General features: G+C 38.5%; 1 protein-coding gene across 1 annotated transcript; it reads left to right on the forward strand.

Moving 5' to 3' along the window:
* Nucleotides 1-770: 770 nt before the first annotated feature.
* On the forward strand, nucleotides 771-16,890 carry sfxn3 (sideroflexin 3). The gene is made up of 11 exons (XM_062058081.1): nucleotides 771-855; nucleotides 3,905-4,077; nucleotides 7,574-7,744; nucleotides 8,151-8,249; nucleotides 10,789-10,864; nucleotides 10,951-11,036; nucleotides 11,126-11,253; nucleotides 12,900-12,949; nucleotides 13,041-13,090; nucleotides 13,171-13,218; nucleotides 13,953-16,890. The coding sequence occupies exons 2-11, from the start codon at nucleotides 3,914-3,916 to the stop codon at nucleotides 14,047-14,049; spliced, it is 969 nt and encodes a 322-aa protein (XP_061914065.1). The 5' UTR covers nucleotides 771-855; nucleotides 3,905-3,913; the 3' UTR covers nucleotides 14,050-16,890.
* The last annotated feature ends 492 nt before the right edge of the window (nucleotides 16,891-17,382 follow it).

A 17,382-nucleotide genomic window follows, 5' to 3' on the forward strand; every position in this document is an offset into this window, starting at 1 on the left:
AAAAATGAAGTCAACCAGATTTATTTTTACTGCAGCAGCATAATAAATCAACCTCCCTTTGAATTAGGCGCAGACTGTGGTAAAAACTTCAACTCCAAGGTGTAAAAGAGGTAATGGGTTGCATCATGCAAGTTGTGGGACACACAGCACCATCTAGTGGACAGTGGCGTAGCGTACGACTGATTCATTCATATTTCCAATGACATTTATCACCAGGATAGATTTATCCAAAAGCTAGACACATGAGGCCTATAAAAGGATATATTTATGGAAAATTGAATTGTATCTATTTTGAAAGGTCGAAGGGAGTATGTTAGGCGAAACCTCCAATCAGAGACGGGGAGCGGCTTTATTGACCAATCATGTGTTGACTTTCCACACTGACACGCCCTAAATGGGTTCTGCCCCGATGCTGCGTTTATGTACGTCAACCTTTTTCCAGGCTGACTTTGCTCATAGATTATTTCTCAAGTTTTATCACGTGAAATAACATTTCACTAACAGATATGTTTCAAATAGGATATATTTGAGATAACTAAATATTTATTCAACCTGTTGTTGGAAAAGCAGCACATATCCATCATGCTGGGTCATGTATTTTATTTTCCATTGTGGAACATGAAACTGCGTGTATTAAATGTACATATATTTATGTACTTTTACTCACGTCTGGGTCCCTTTTACTGTCCGTTTGACGGGAGCGGAGTGTCACAGTGTATCAATGTACAGCGGAAAGTTTGCAGCGGAAGCCTACTTTCGTATTTTTCAACAGACACGTGAAGGCAGCACAGGTCCACCACCCACCGGTGCAGTGATATTGAGAGGTCAATCGTCTTCCAATTTAAAGCTGAACAGGTACGTTTCCATTGAACGCACAATATTGTTTTTTGGTGTGTTATTCATTTAAATCATAAAATGAATGCTATTGTTGACCTCACCATGAGACGTTCCTTCGCCAACTCTTAACTCCACAGCTAGCTAAACGCTAGCATAGTTTGACATGTCCGGCTGACTAGTTAACCGTCAGGGCGCGGGAATTGCCTTAAACGTAAAAATAGGCTGTTTGTTTTTCGGACGACCACAGCGATTAATTTAACGAGTCTTCCACCACCATCATTGTATTGGTAACTTGTCCTTTTAAGATGCTACAGTGCTAGCTCATTGGCTCAGCTTGATGGACAGTTCGTGACTCGCTCAATCCCGCCTATGGTCACGTGACAGCGCTCTGACAGCAAATGTAAACATACTGTAGTACGCACATGTACTTCATTGTTCACCGTAAATCACATCATTACGCAAGAACATTGCTCGAAGGTGTGTGCGTCCTCTAATCTGTAATTCATTCATTCATTCATTCATGGACATCCTGAGTACTACGCTGTTGATTGTTTAAGACAGTGTTTTGCAACCTTTTTTGAGCCAAGGCACAGTTTTTTCCATTAAAAAACTCCAGAGGCACACCACCAGCAGAATACATAAAAAAATGAAACTCAGCAGCCGATATTCCATCCATCCATCTTTTTCCGCTTATCCGAGGTCGGGTCGCGGCGGGAGCAGCCTAAGCAGGGAAGCCCAGACTTCCCTCTCCCCAGCCACTTCGTCCAACTCTTCCCTGGGGATCCAGAGGCGTTCCCAGGCCAGCCGGGAGACATAGTCTTCCCAACGTGTCCTGGGTCTTCCCCGTGGCCTCCTACCGGTCAGACGTGCCCTAAACACCTCCCTGGGGAGGCGTTCGGGCATACTTGCCAACCCTACCGATTTTCCAGAGAGACTCCCGAATTTCAGTGCCCCTCCTGAAAATCTCCTGGGGCAACCATTCTCCCGAATTTCTCCCGATTTCCACCCGGACAACAATATTGGGGGCTTGCCTTAAAGGCACTGCCTTTAGCGTCCGCTCTCACCTGAAAAGGTGATTGGCTGTTATCGCTCTGTGTGTAACCAATCAGCAGTGCGTATTCAGAGCAGTAACAGCTAATCAGAAGTGCGTATTCAGAGCGCATGGAGTCAGTGCTCCAGCGTCGTGATGAGCAGAAAGGTGTTTAGCAGGTAAGCATCAGGCAGCGGACTCTCCCCAAATTATAATAAACACCTCCCAGTCAACTACTAGTAACATCGCTATGAGCCCGTTGACGTTCTAGAAACATAAACGGCAGCTCAGCTCGCTTGCAGTCCTGGCTTGAGGTGAAGGCTAATTAGCTTTTAGCATAACGTTAGCTAATTTTGCCGTGCAGTGCGTCTGTGTTACGGACAGCAAAGCCCTGTCTGTTATTTCACTTTACCTTTTTCTGTGTTGATTGAGCTGTGTTGAAGCAGCAAAAAACGACATGATGTTAAATGAAGAATTTCCTGAAGCTGTCTCTGATAGTTGATATAATAATGTAACTGCATCATAAAGCCTACATCAACTCCATGGTGTTCAGGGATGAATAGTATCTCCTATTGCTATTGTACTATTTTTTCAGCTATAGTTACATTAATCATTAGTAATGGAGCAGCCTAGTTTTGAATGGCAGGGTCCTTGCTATCACATGTTGATAAAAAATATAACATTTACATAATACAAATCAACTACAGGCTTCCCAAATGCTGTAATAAATTAAGCATGATGAGTTGACTTGAAACTGTTTTAACTTTGCACTTTTTATATGTAGAAGAAAAGTTTTGTCATTTTATTTAATCTGAGCAACAACTTCAGGCAATTTAATGTTGATTAACGTGGACCCCGACTTAAACAAGTTGAAAAACGTATTTGGGTGTTACCATTTAGTGGTCAATTGTACGGAATATGTACTGTACTGTGCAATCTACTAATAAAAGTCTCAATAAATCAATCAAAAAAAGCACTTTGTATATAGAAAGGTTTTGTTAAGAAACCATTCTGAGCCTTATCTTATTTAGATTTGATTTTATATTTGTTGACCATATTAACCCTGGCAATCGACCCTGTGTGTATATGTATGTTATTATTATCCTTAGCATTCATGACTGCCTGCTGTTGCACTGATCAGCCTAGTGGTGGCTCACATCCATCACACACAGAGCTATTTCTATTTTTAGGCAGAATTATTATAGTGTTCCCAATGTTAAAAGGATAAAGCCATTGTTTACAAATTTGGTAAATAAATAACCAAAAAATGTATATTTTGTTGTTTTCTTACTGTACCGAAAATGAACCGAACCGTGACCTCTAAACCGAGGTACGTACCGAACCAAAATTTTTGTGTACCGTTACACCCTTAGTATATATGTATACGTATATTATTTCAGGATCAATATGTGTCACCCATCCCTAATGTAGAGTAGAGATGGTTTAGCCCAGGGTCTGAAACACGTGGTTATGGACCAGCATGTGGCTCTTTTGCCTCCTTGTTGTGGCTCCCTCTGATTTTTTTTACCCCCGAGTGAGAAAAGTTAGTATTTTTAAAAAGAGTTACATAACTTCTGACTGTCTAAGAGGCCGTAAAAGTGCACAGGCTGAGTTCTGAGGCACCAGGAAGGCAAGTAAAAGAGACTGGAAGCCTGTTCAGTTCAGCTTCTCGAGTGTGCAACCCCGTGGGTAAGCTAACCATGAATACTTGCCAAAAAGAGTTCAATTCCACATAAACAGATTGGTTTTCCTTAAAAATAAAAAATTGAAAAAGATGAAAACTTTTAAAAGTTTATAAGCTCTGCTACGTTTTGCGGCTCCATGCTATTTTTCTTCAAAATGTATTTTTTTGATAGTAAAGGTTGCAGACCTCTGGTATAGCCTAATAGAGGAATTTACCTATTCACAGAGTTGCTGTGGATTAATTTAGACCATCACGATTAAATATAATACATTTTTACATTGATCTATATTTATTGTTTCATTATGCGCTTAATGTGCCCTAGTAAATATAAAAAAGTGTGTTTTTGTGCCAAGGAATCCAAGATGTCTGGAGAGCTGTCCCTCAACATTAATATCAAAGAGCCACGATGGGACCAGGGAACATTCATGGGTCGAGCTCAGCACTTCTTCAAGGTCACGGATCCCAGGACTGTCCTCCTGTCCTCCGAGACTCTGGATGAGGCCAGAGTGATTGTGGAGAACTACAGGTAGGAAGGCTCAGCGGCGAGGAATAATGGTTAGTTTGCAAGCAATTCTAAAACAATAACAACACAGTCTTGTTTTCTGGCCAAGTGGTGCAGTAACCTACCAAATGAATGCAGATGGACGTGTGGTTAAAGAAAATGTTGTTTTATTGTTAGCGTTGACTTTTTAATGTACATTACAGTACAGCCCCCTATAGGACTGGAGTCGAACAGTAGCGAGTCAGTGGGACTTGTTTAGCATTTTCTAAGGCTTGGTGGAGGTCTGCGCTGAACTGAAAGCCATTCTAATTCTTTGTTAGCATTTTCCCCTATAAAAGTAACATACTTAAGTAAACTGGGATTCATGTTTATTTACTCAACTCCAAGGAGAATAGGCTTTAATTTTATTATTAGTCATAAAAATGTACTTTCCACTTTGCTTTGTATATTTCTATACATTTTTGACAAATGATGAGTAACCCCTTGGAGTCCAGGGTCGAGTTTAGCGTTTTTACATACTTTTGTTTTTACCTCTCTATACGTTCTTTTTAAAAACACTGTTTATCTTGTATTGGTTGTTTTTAAAAAAAAATTCAGGTGTGACAATTATTTTTTTAATGTATTTGAATGTAGTGAATCAAATAATTAAGATGGAACCCCCCCCCCCCCCCCCTTTAAAAAAAAGACCTACAAGCAGAGAGAATTGTCCATTTTTAAAATGCATAATATGCAATAAACCTTTCCTATAACTGAGAATGCAAATTTAGAATGTATAATTCAAAAACTCGTGTACAAATTTGGCAAACAATAATGTTGCACGTCGTGAAATAGTTATTGAAATTACCTTCAAATCCAGTCGAGGCCTGAGGCTGATACAGTTGACTTAGTACACAACAAATAATGTTCCCCGATTATAAAAAAAAAAGAAAAAGAAAAGTTTTTGTCCACCTAAGGAAAGTTTAAAAAGGCTGTTTGTAACATGCTCAAAGTTCAATTTTTCAAACCAAAAACTTCACCGCGTATGGTATGTTACCATTAGTGGTTTAACAGTAGACATGTATATTTTTAAAAGTCTATATTTTAGCAGTTACTAATTATATTGGAAAAAAAAAGTGGCTTGTCGGACCGAGGAATTTGTCTGGCGTTCAGGCAGGGAGCACAAACATACACAAAAGCAGTCCCAGGGAAGTAACTGACAATTTGCAGTCATGTTGCTGTTATGATAGAATATACATTAAATGATCACGAATGTTAGCCAGTCAAATCGCTATCATTAGCTGTTAGCTAACATCACACAAAACTAATAAATGTGTTACACACAGGCATAGTTATGTCATTACGTGCTAAAAGCTCTGTAAAGGCAAGATATAATGCCTTAAACACAAAGGTCGCAAACAGCCCCTTTAGTAAAACTTCATAGATGGAAAAGTCAGGCTTGTGTAGAAATTCCAAAGCTATGACGTGCATACCCCACCCCTTCTGCAAACAAACGACTGTGTATGCTTTATTTGATGATGAACTTTTTTTCACCAATCACAAGGTGCTGGTGTCATGTTGAATTTCCGACATCATTTCCTGCACCCAAAGCGCATACAAAAAAACAAAAAATGAATCATGAATGTTATTGACTAGGCTTACACTACAGGCCAAAGTGGCCCAAATCAGATTTTTTTTTTAATCAGTTTTTTTCCAGCTGCAAGTAAAATGTGTTTTTTTATCAGACTCCAGTGGAAACGCCCCAATAGGGCCTCGACGTCACTTGCATGCGCACTTCCATAAAGTGAAAACAAAAGAAGTTGACTGGGAGGAAGTCGCTACCACTACAAAATAAAATAAAAGTTACAACACCTTATAAATGTGGTTTTTTTTCCCTTGAAAATAAATGAAACTAATATAATGTATGATTGGATATACATAGTGTAATATATTTGGGAGGGTTCTAATTTAACGGCTGTTAAGTAGAGGCGACATGGACATCAGCGTGGAGACACGTTAGCTTTATTTTTCAACTCTCACATGTAAGCATATGCGCCACAGCATCAATGCCGATCCTTCAATAATAGCTATTTCTTTGGAATCCATATATATATTGATATATTACCGTATTTTTCGGATTATAAGTCGCTCCGGAGTATACGTCGCACCGGCCGAAAATGCATAATAAAGAAGGAAAAAAACATATACGTCGTACTCGAGTATATGTCTTTTTGGGGGAAATGTATTTGATAAAATCCAACACCAAGTATAGACATTTGAAAGGCAATTTAAAATAAATAAAGAATAGTGAACAACAGGCTGAATAAGTGTACGTTATATGACGCATAATTAACCAACTGAGAACGTGCCTGGTATGTTAACGTAGCATATTATGGTAAGTCATTTAAACAACTATAACATATAGAACATGCTATACGTTTACCAAACAATCTGTCACTCCTAATCGCTAAATCCGATGAAATCTTCTTCCTCTGTGTCGCTTCTAAACAACTCTGCCAACTCCAAAGGTATGCGCCGCTTCCTCTTGCCGTTTTCTGCTGCATATTTCACTACGTCCAGCTTGTAATCGGCAGTATATGATTTCCTTTTCAGTGCCATTTTTGTTCAGCCCACTCAGTTTTTATAAGTTACCGGCAATGTTGAAATGATCCATTTTTATAGCTATGGACGTAGTAGCAGGTAGCATCCCATGACCCACAATGCACTTCTGCCATGACGCGCAATGCACTTCTGCCATGACCCGCCCCCGCCGAATTTTTATTGGTTGACGTGTGTGTGACGATTGCTGACATTCGCCTCTTCTCTTACGGGAATGAGATAAATAATATTATTTGATATTTTACGGTAATGTGTTAATAATTTCACACATAGGTCGCTCCGGAGTATAAGTCGCACCCCCGGCCAAACTGTGAAAAAAACTGTGATTTATAATCCGAAAAATACGGTACACATTGCTATTATTTGCGCACTATTGACGAGTGATGCACCGAAAATTTGGTCGTCTTTAATAGACTTTGCTCACCGAAACCGGATGTTGTGAAGAAATATCCACTTCCGGTGGCAACTGTGTCTTTCTCCACGCACACGAGTGACGTAGCTCGCCCAAAGCTGACGAAAAACTCACAATCAGGTCGCATTGCGTTTAGACTGAAGTCACATTTAAAAAGATCACATTCCAATCGGATTCAGGACTACCTCCTGATGTCCTGAATCTGATGCCAAAAGATCAGATTTTAAGCACTTTGGAGCGTTTAGACTGGCAAAAAAAATCTGATTTGTGTCACTTAAGGAAAAAAAAAATCAGATTTGGTGTGCAGTGTAAACGTAGCAATTGATCATAAATCCAGTTTTTGTCCATTCAAGGACTTGTATGCATTTTGAAGTTTGCACTTTCACTGTGAATTGAAAGGAAGTGTCTGGGACAATACGTTGTCACGCATGTATAGTGGTGCACCTGCGTAGATCGTGGACCTGAGGTTGTGGACAGGTAAATGGTAGTGTGTCATTCCTTTGATCTTTCCAGATCTGGGATTGTGACGCCGGGCTTGACGGAGGATCAGTTGTGGAGGGCCAAGTACGTATACGACTCTGCCTTCCACCCCGACACCGGGGAGAAGATGTTCGTGATTGGCCGGATGTCTGCTCAGGTGCCCATGAACATGTCCATCACTGGCTGCATGCTCACCTTCTACAGGTACCACATATGTGTGTGGGTGTGTGTGTGTGTGTTTGTCGTAAGCATCTACTGAACAGGCTTGACTCTGTAAAACAAATGGAAATTGTGACGTGCCAGTATTCTGAATGACCGTACATTTCATCTAAATAAATAGATTGAAAGCAGCCAGGAACTGAAATAGATTTTTAATCCCAGTCGAGTGAAAATCCTCTTAAAGACTCAAAAAAATGTCACTCAACTTGGGCAGAACATTGACCTCCTTTTTATGTGTCAAGTGATAACAAGCACCGCGGATATGAGCTGCTTATTTCATGACCTAAGTCAGTGTCATTCCATTAGAATAATGACAAATCAACACTCACACGGGGCATATTTATAACAGAGTTGAGCACGAGTCAATAGAAATGATGTCATGTGTTTGCAGGACAACTCCGGCTGTGGTGTTCTGGCAGTGGGTTAACCAGTCCTTCAACGCCGTGGTCAACTACACAAACCGCAGTGGAGACGCGCCCATCACTGTTAAGTATGGAGGACCCTTTTACTCTCTCTTTAAGTTATCTTCCTTGCGTGTTTAGATACAGACCCTGAACATGGGTACGGAAGAGCATGATGAAGCGATGCATGTAGTGTAGAATTGTATATATCATGTAGTAGGGCTGGGCGATATGGACGAAAAAGTATATCTCAATACATATTTACTTAAACTCGATATTCAATATATATCTCGATATATTTTTCAGTGAAAATACATATAAAGATATTAATTTTTGAGCGATATTCAGTGAAATTGAAGTGAATGACAACTGTACTGTAAACAGTCAGTGGCACTTTTATTAACCCAGTTAGTCAAGATGGGTATTAACAGCACAGAAAATAAACTGTTTAAGTAGTACAAATTTACATAACATAAATAATATAGAAAATTATTTCTATATTATAATATATAATAATAATATTCTTTCTACGTAAAATAAATAACATAGCTCTGCAAATAATACAAAATGTATCAAACTCGGATAAAAAAATAAATTTTCAGGCAGGCACTTTGTGATTTCCCTTCCTGGTTTGATGACCCGCCCTATCTTGCCTCTTATTGGCCTGTCCCTAACCAATCGTGACTCATCATAGTAAACAACCAACCAATCATTTATGTTCTTATACGTGCAAGCACGTCTTGGAAGGAGGAAGCAGAGGGGTTTAGTAGCCCACAGAGGGGGAGCGGGGGAGAACAAGGAACACAACAAATAAGCGGCGTTTGGTAATTTATCGAAAATAAATTATATCGATATTATATTTTCTTAATTCATATCTTGTCTAAAAATATATCGATATATCTTACAAACTCGATATATCGCCCAGCCCTATCATGTAACATTTCTTCAAATCAGTATACCGGTAATGTTTGCATCAGCCTGGATGTGTTGTGCTGTCTTGATGCCTAAACAGGCTGCAGTACGAGTCAAAACAGGACCTTTTTGACGTTTTGAATCTCAAAGGTTCCCAAAGTGTTAGCGCATGAATACCTCCGCTTATTAGGGATAATACAGAGTACCAGTATTTTTTGGGTCCAGGGGGACTGTTAGAGATTATGGAGAAATGTTCTTTATCCTAATAAGAGTTAATATTAGTTTGAAGTTGGGGCGATGTAGCTCGGTTGGTAGAGTGGCCGAGCCAGCAACTTGAGGGTTCCCGGTTCGATCCCCGCTTCCACCATCCTAGTCACTGCCGTTGTGTCCTTGGGCAAGACACTTTACCCACCTGTTCTCGGTGCCACCCACACTGGTTTAAATGTAACTTAGATATTGGGTTTCACTATGTAAAAACGCTTTGAGTCACTAGAGAAAAGCGCTATATAAATATAATTCAATTCAATTGAAGTGAACGCACTTTACTCGCAAGTCACGACCGCTGCTACCGCGCTTTATCAACCGTCCTCTTAGCGATCCAGAAATCCACGGACCAATATTAATACGCTCACAAAAGTGAGACATTTAAGTAATATAGTGATCCATAAAGTTGCTCTTATTCAAGGTGGCATCCGCTGCCAGGTCTCTAGTCGCCGTCTGACGTCAGTCCAACGCGCCGTGTTTGCGTGGCATCAAAACACCTTGCTTAAATGCACACCCACCTAACATGCTAATTGATTGTGTGGATTTATAGTATATATTTGATATATGTCACATAAAAGGTCTGTGTGTGCACATGACTGCCATACTTCAATGTTATTTCCAGCTGCGTGTAATTGTAATGAATAGAGAAACAGTCATGGATCTGCGTGCTCTTGACAAGATGATGACATGTGACTTGTTGACTTGTTTAGGATTTAAAAAGCAGGTGTTGATAAAAACTCTCTTGCTGTGAGATGTTACATGATGTTGGTGGTGTACAACCTCTTGTGCTTATGAAAGGTCATAAAACATGCTTTTTTTCCACATCTTTATTTACACCAATTACATTATTGTTAAACTATGGAATTCTCTTTACAATGATATAGAAGACACCAAAAATATATTCCAATTGAAAAAAATATATAAAGACAGAACAATAAGATCATATGGACAGCCATAAGTGTTTACATTTTGCTTTATATTTATTATTTTACTTATTTTTTTGTCTGGTTTTGTATTTGTTTTGTATCATCCCTTGAGGTGTATATTACTTTTTTTCGTTCGGTTTGTACTTCATGAAGTTTTGCACTTGTGGTTTTTTGTTTGTTTTCTTTATATTCGGATGTATTTGTTTGGTTTGTATGCTATCCATTAAGTAAGACTACGTATTATGTTGAAGGGGGCAGGAAAATATAAGATTTTCTTCATCCTGTTCCTTCTCAGGCATTGGTGTGTAAATGTGTGTTTAGTTGCTGAGGTTTAATTGTCTATTGATCAAAAATGCACGTCGATGAAGGAGATAAATAAAAAATGAAATTAAATAATACAATACCAATAAGAGTATGGATGAATGCCGATGTCGATAAGGAATATTGATATTGGTATCGGTATCAATATCATAACAATATACATCCCTACTGCAAATGTATACTGTACTGTTATGTGTGCTTTCAGTCAGCTTGGTGCAGCCTATGTGAGTGCTACTACCGGTGCTGTGGTCACAGCCCTGGGACTCAAGTCTCTGGCCACGGTAATATCCCATCAGAAAAAAATCAACTCCCTTATAGAAAACGCCGTGCTGGTTGTGCTAAGTGTTCCTGTGTTTCGTCTTTTCAGCGTCTGCCGCCAATCGCCAGCCGCTTTGTGCCTTTCGCTGCCGTGGCCGCCGCTAACTGTATCAACATTCCTTTCATGAGACAGAGGTGAGTTCTCGTTCACACTTCACTTTTTCACATTCCTCCCAACGACCCCACCTCCACTCTACATCGCTGCTGTTGTTTCTCCCCACCAGGGAGTTGAAATACGGCATTCCCGTGACAGACGAGAATGGAAACAGGTTAGGAGAGAGTGTCAGTGCGGCCCAGCAGGCAATCATGCAGGTGGTGGTGTCCAGGATTGGCATGGCAGTGCCAGCCATGGGTATGTACACTCACATTTCAGCAACCAATTGTATCTCCTCAAGGCAAAACACCATAGGAATGAGATTTAGTTCAAACTAAAGTCGTCAGTGTACAGTTCGTATAGTGGTATAGATTAACTAGCCACAGAAAATGAGTTACAACACAACCATTATTGTCTGGGCAATATGGCCTAAAAATAAAATCTCAGATTTTTCCACAAAAAATTTGATTCCTGATTATTTTTTTAACCCACTTAAAAAAAAAAAACAATACAAAAGACAGAGTTAATTCAAAACAAGTTTCGCTTTTATTTGATCAAAACTAGTGGTTCGGAAGTATACAAATAATGTCACAACTTAAAAGATATGCATGGCATTAATATACACTGCATCTTACTCTTAGCAAAATGTAAATTCTTTGAATAAAGTTGAATTTTTTATATATATTTATATAGATATATAATCACTTCGTAAATAATCATATTCTAACAACTAAATAAAGAGCGTCCTCTGGGAAGCAAAACTTTGTCATGAATAAAATACTTCTGTAAACAAAAATATTACATTGTATGTAAATAAACAATACACGCCATCATGGAGATGAGTAAAGAAAAAAACTAACATGTTCTGTCTTGAATAAAATACTTAAAAAAACAAAAAAGTAGTGTTGTATGTAAATAAATAATAAACTCCAACATTGAGTTACAGTACAAACTTACATATTCTGTCTTAAATAAAATATTTCTGTAACTAAAATGGTGCATTTCACATTGTATGCTGCGGTAAATAGACGCCAACATTGAGATTCAATACAGTGAAAACTAACATCTTCTGTCTTAAATAAAATACTTCTGTTACAAAAATATAGCATTGCACATTGTATGTAAATAAATAATAGACCCCAACATTCAGTTAAAGTGAAAACTTACATATTTTGTCTAGAATGAAATATTTCTGTAACAAAAATGTTGCATTGCATATTGTTTGTAAATTAATAAACAGTAATATTGAGATTGAGTGCAAACTTATATCTTGTTTTGAATAAAATACTTCTGTAACAAAAATGTTGCATTGCACATTGTATGTAAATAAAAAGTAAACCCCAAAATTGAGATAAATAAAGTGCAAACATATCTGCCGTCTTGAATAATATAATCGTGTAAACAAAAATGTTGCATTGCACATTGTATGTAAAGAAATAAACACTAATATTGAGATCAGGTGAGTGCAAACTTATATCTTTTGTCTTGAATAAAATACTTCTGCAACAAAAATGTTGCATTGCACATTGTAAATAAAAAGTAAACCCCAACATTGAGATTACTAAAGTGCAAACATTGCTTTCTTGAATAAAATTATCGTGTAAACAAAAATGTTGCATTGCACATTGTATGTAAATAAAAGTAAACCCCAACATTGAGATCCATCCATCCATCCATTTTCTACCGCTTATTCCCTTCGGGATCGCGGGGGGCGCTGGAGCCTAAGTGCAAATGTATATATGCTGTCTTGAATAAACTAATTGTGTAAACAAAAATATGGTGTTGCACATTGTATGTAAATAAATAATAGACTTTGAGAGGTTTATAGTTTAGTAGGTAGATAAAACAGGCTTTTCCACTGTGTTGGTTCTCATTGGATTTACTACAAAATGTTTTTCTGACAGCTATCCCACCCGTCATAATGAATGCTCTGGAAAAGCGAGCTTTCATGAAGGTAAGCCCTTAATTTACCATTTACCGCCTTACAAGGAGTCCTTCCACATTCCACCTGCTCCACCTGTTGTCTCACTGTTGTCTCCCTGCAGCGCTTCCCAATTCTAAACGCTCCCGTCCAGGTGGGGCTTGTAGGCCTGTGGTAAGTAAAAGCTGGAGAGACTAACTGCACCAGCATTTGTAACATGTCTAAAATAACCCTTGCTTCTCTTTGATTGACAGCCTGGTGTTTGCCACGCCTTTGTGCTGCGCCCTGTTTCCACAAAAGAGGTAACCGCTACTTTCTAGTCACACGCCTTTTTTTTTTTTCATCTCCTCCAGGAGGTTATCTAATCCTTGCAGTTAGTCAGTTAGCGAAATAACTTAAAGGTTTGGGTGAATTTTTATGAAACTTTCAGGAAATGTTTGAAATTAGGTATATAACTGATTAGATTTGGGGCCTGATCTTTATCATTTCTATTACCTTATGTTGACATTTCTTTGTGTGTGTATGCTAGCAGCCTCACAGAGACAAAGACAGTGGATGACTGACAAGAGGGTTCACTCTTGTTTCTTTCATTCTGATATAAATAGCTCTAACGGCTTTGGGCACATTTTTATTAAACTTTCAGGAATTGTTAAAAATTGGATAAGGAACAAGACCTATTTTGGGGCTGATCTGGATCATTTCTACTACGTTAACTTAAGTTTGACACGAGCTTTGACTTGTGTGTGGGTATGCTTGCACCCACAGAGACAAAGACTGTGAATAACTGACAAGAGGGTTCACTGTTTTTTGTTTAGTTTTTTTATTCCGCTATAGTTAGCTCAAAAAGTTGTGTACATTTTGATTAAACTTTCAGGAATTGTTAGAAATGGGATAAAGAACAAGTGATTACATTTTTGGCGGATTCGGATTCAGGACTCTCTTTTTTATTATTGGTAACATGACATGACAAAGGTCTGCGGTCTAGCAGTGCTTTTCTGGTTCTGCTTTGTAATGGCATCCCGTCATATCTATGCAGCTCTATGCGCGTGAGCGGCCTGGAGGCGGAGCTTCAGGAAAAGATACAGCAAAGCAGCCCGGGCACCAGCGTGGTCTACTTCAACAAGGGCCTGTAGGACCAGGACACGCGCACAAGTGTACGGTACGAGCAATATGGTTTGTGCTTTTGAAGTTCATCCCAAGGAGTCAAGCAATCACAGTAGGCTGGATGTTCCTAACCTAACTGATGTATTTTGTATAGAGCAAACTGATTGACCTTGAATGTACCATCACACATTGATTGACCATATTAGTTGTACAGCATTATTGATTTTAGTCAGATGTCAACCATTTTCCTCCCTGATCAACTGCTGCACCTTCTTCCTTTTTTTTTTTTTTTTAAAGTGTACTCACACACCCTTTGTAGTCAAATAGTTACAATACCACTTATCAGCTTCAACTTTTACCTTGCTGTAATTCGGCACTTTTTTTTTTTTTTTTAAACACAGGCCTACCGTTGTGATCGTAATCTACTTAAAATGTTAAATAAGTCTGACTTATACACTGTAACTCTGCACTTGTCCTACGTAATAATTACATGAATCACAACAACGCAACATTGTGGGGACCGGAGGACAAATGTAAGCAAATTTTAACATTTGAACAGGAACTTCACGCTAGGTTAGCCATTTTGCTCACACCTTTGTATATTTGATCCAGGCTGTATTTTAAGATGTCTAGCAAAGCCTGCCTTTTTTTTTTTTTTTTACAAAATTGCAATTAGTCTGACATTTGGTGGTCCTAAACAGGCGACAGGGACAGACATTACTTTTAAAAGCTCATTAAAAAGTCAATTTAGCAAATTAAGGGTACTTAAGTCAATCGTACCCAAGACACTGCCTTGTTTCAAACCAGTACAACCTACTTAGAACAAAAAGAAAAATTAGATTTTTAGACAAATATACATATACCTATAATTTTAATTATGTGCGTGACAATGGTGTGCAACATGGATTCTACATGAATTGATGTAACTGATAGACTGGACATGTAGCTTTATTTCAAGAGATATGTAAAAGGCGTGAAGTAAGAAACATGTTTGAGTGTGGTCTTTTTGCTGTGTTGGCTATTACAGGGTTGTTCTGCTCTTCAGCTAAGCTTTTTATGTTTATACGTGTGTCATACTATACCGTAATTTCCGGACTATAAGCCGCTACTTTTTCCCCTCGTTCTGGTCCCTGCGGCTTATACAAGGGTGCGGCTTATTTACGGCCTGTTCTCCGACACCGACGAAGAGGATTTCGGTGGTTTTAGTACGCAGGAGGAAGACGATGACACAATGATTAAAGACTGACTTTTCATATACCGGTAGGCTGGTTATTTTGATAACGTACAGGCGAGCACTTTGTATTACTTTGCACCGTTGTATTATTTGTACTCTGCACGAATGCTGTTTGCCATGTCAAAGATGTGAAAGTTTGATTGAATGATTGAAAGATTTGTTAATAAATGGGACGCTTTGCGTTCCCAAACAGTCATCAATGTCCCGACAATTCCCTCCGTGGTAGCAGGAACCCCTATATACTACGGTAATTACACATCAAAACCCTGCGGCTTATAGTCGGGTGCGGCTTATATATGGAGCAATCTGTATTTTCCCCTAAATTTAGCTGGTGCGGCTTATAGTCCGGAAATTACGGTATTTGCTTGGATGTATTTAGACTATATAAAATGTATTTTATGGTAAAGGGGGGGTTGTGCCTCTGAAAGCACCAGCTGGGCCTGAAGAGGAAGTTTCTCGTGTTTAGGGTCTTTTTTCTTTTTTTATCAACTTGGTTTATGTAGTCCAGTCTTTAGATTTCCAAAGTCTGTTTTTCCCACAGCCATGCAAGCTCATTGGAATTAAAACACTGAAGTATTTTTTTTTTTTTTTTTTTTTTAAATGGTTTCATTCCAAAGTGATAGCAATTTTATATTTTGGAAATTACTCATGACACAGCAATTCAGTGTTTCATTCTACTACATGCTCTCTGTTACTTTCATTCAATCTAGGTAATGTATATCCTGCTGCAATGGTAAAATATTGATTGTACTTGCCAAGTGTGCTAGATTATGAACAGTTTTTAAATTTTCCTGAGGGAACTCTCCTGAAGGAATCAAAGTACTATATGTGTGTTACTGCGGGTACAAGAACACACTGGAACAATCTCATCTGTTCTGAAAGAGTAATGAAACTCAGCACTTCAGTTACATTAAATGTATCCAATAATGGAAAGTACCATTTGCTCAGGACTAGAAAGACTTAAGTTTGTCCTTACCTATGAAGGTTCTCATTCATTCAGGGCATTAAACCATTCACAACTGGACTGCTTGGTTTGTCTTGGGAGACATTTCGCCGCTCATCCTAGTAGGCTTCATCAGTTCGGACTGGTAGTATTCGATTCACAGCGATCGTTCTGCCACCCAATACCTCAATGCTAACGAGGAGAATTTACATTGACTGGTTGCTTTGACAGTTAGGATTGTCCGTTTGCATTGAGTTTTTTTCTCACTACATTCGGGCAAAACCATCCATGCCCAGACACTCTCCTGGTTTTTGGATTATAAATATTTGGGGTTTTGGCACCAACCGTTGGACTTGATCTGACCAATCTAAGTCTATGAGCACGAACTGATTAAGCCTACTCGAATGAGCGGTGAAACGTCTAAGACAAACCAAGCAGTCCAGTTGCGAACGATTGAACGCCCAGAGATGACTTAAGTTTATTAGCTTAAATTTGTCTTTATGCATAGGTGGTGTTAGTCAAACCTCACGAATTGTTTAGCATGAATAAAAATAAAAAAGCACAAATGTTAAGACAATCCGTACGATTACACTCCATGAATGTTTTCACCTTCATGTAAACACTGTCAGTATTGGTGCTGTGTACTCTTCCCGTTTTGTGTTATGGATTAAATATGACTTGGAAATCCAAAAATGTCTGCAATTTATTTTTATTTTTTAAAAGAGCTGTATCAAACAAAAATGCAAGGACTGTGCAATGTTTGAATGCAACTATCCATATTCAAATTATTGCTAATACAGTAAACCCTTGTTTGAGGTTGACTGCGGTAACTTAATTGTCAAAGTAGGAATTCATTGTAAATCTACCCCATTTATACTTTTATCCAATTTAGTAATGCAACCAGAGAATGTGCCGACCAGCCCTGGTTTGGTCTCATCTAGTAGCCAGTACTACTGTATTATTGGTATTTGCCATTTATGCTTGAAAATGCCTAATTTAGGCCACAATCTCTGAAGCATTGACAAGAGACTACTACATTTTGATGCTCACTTAAGACAGCTCCAAGTTTATTTTTTAGCCATTTTAGGTTTTAAAACACTTAAATCTCTATTTCTAAAAATAATTTATAGGCAACCTACTTGCATCCTGATTTGTAAAAAATAAGTTTAATTGTTTAAAAGGCAG

The sequence above is a fragment of the Entelurus aequoreus genome, linkage group LG09 (genome assembly GCF_033978785.1).
Source record: "Entelurus aequoreus isolate RoL-2023_Sb linkage group LG09, RoL_Eaeq_v1.1, whole genome shotgun sequence".
Taxonomy (NCBI): domain Eukaryota; kingdom Metazoa; phylum Chordata; class Actinopteri; order Syngnathiformes; family Syngnathidae; genus Entelurus; species Entelurus aequoreus.

What these genes read in the sequence shown, in the direction of transcription:
- sfxn3 (XM_062058081.1), top strand. Translation starts at nt 3,914, where the DNA reads ATGTCTGGAGAGCTGTCCCTCAACATTAATATCAAAGAGCCACGATGG. An exon ending in GACTCAAGTCTCTGGCCACG is followed by an intron (nt 10,865 to 10,950) that starts GTAATATCCCAT and finishes TCGTCTTTTCAG; the next exon opens with CGTCTGCCGCCAATCGCCAG. An exon ending in GCCCTGTTTCCACAAAAGAG is followed by an intron (nt 13,219 to 13,952) that starts GTAACCGCTACT and finishes ATATCTATGCAG; the next exon opens with CTCTATGCGCGTGAGCGGCC.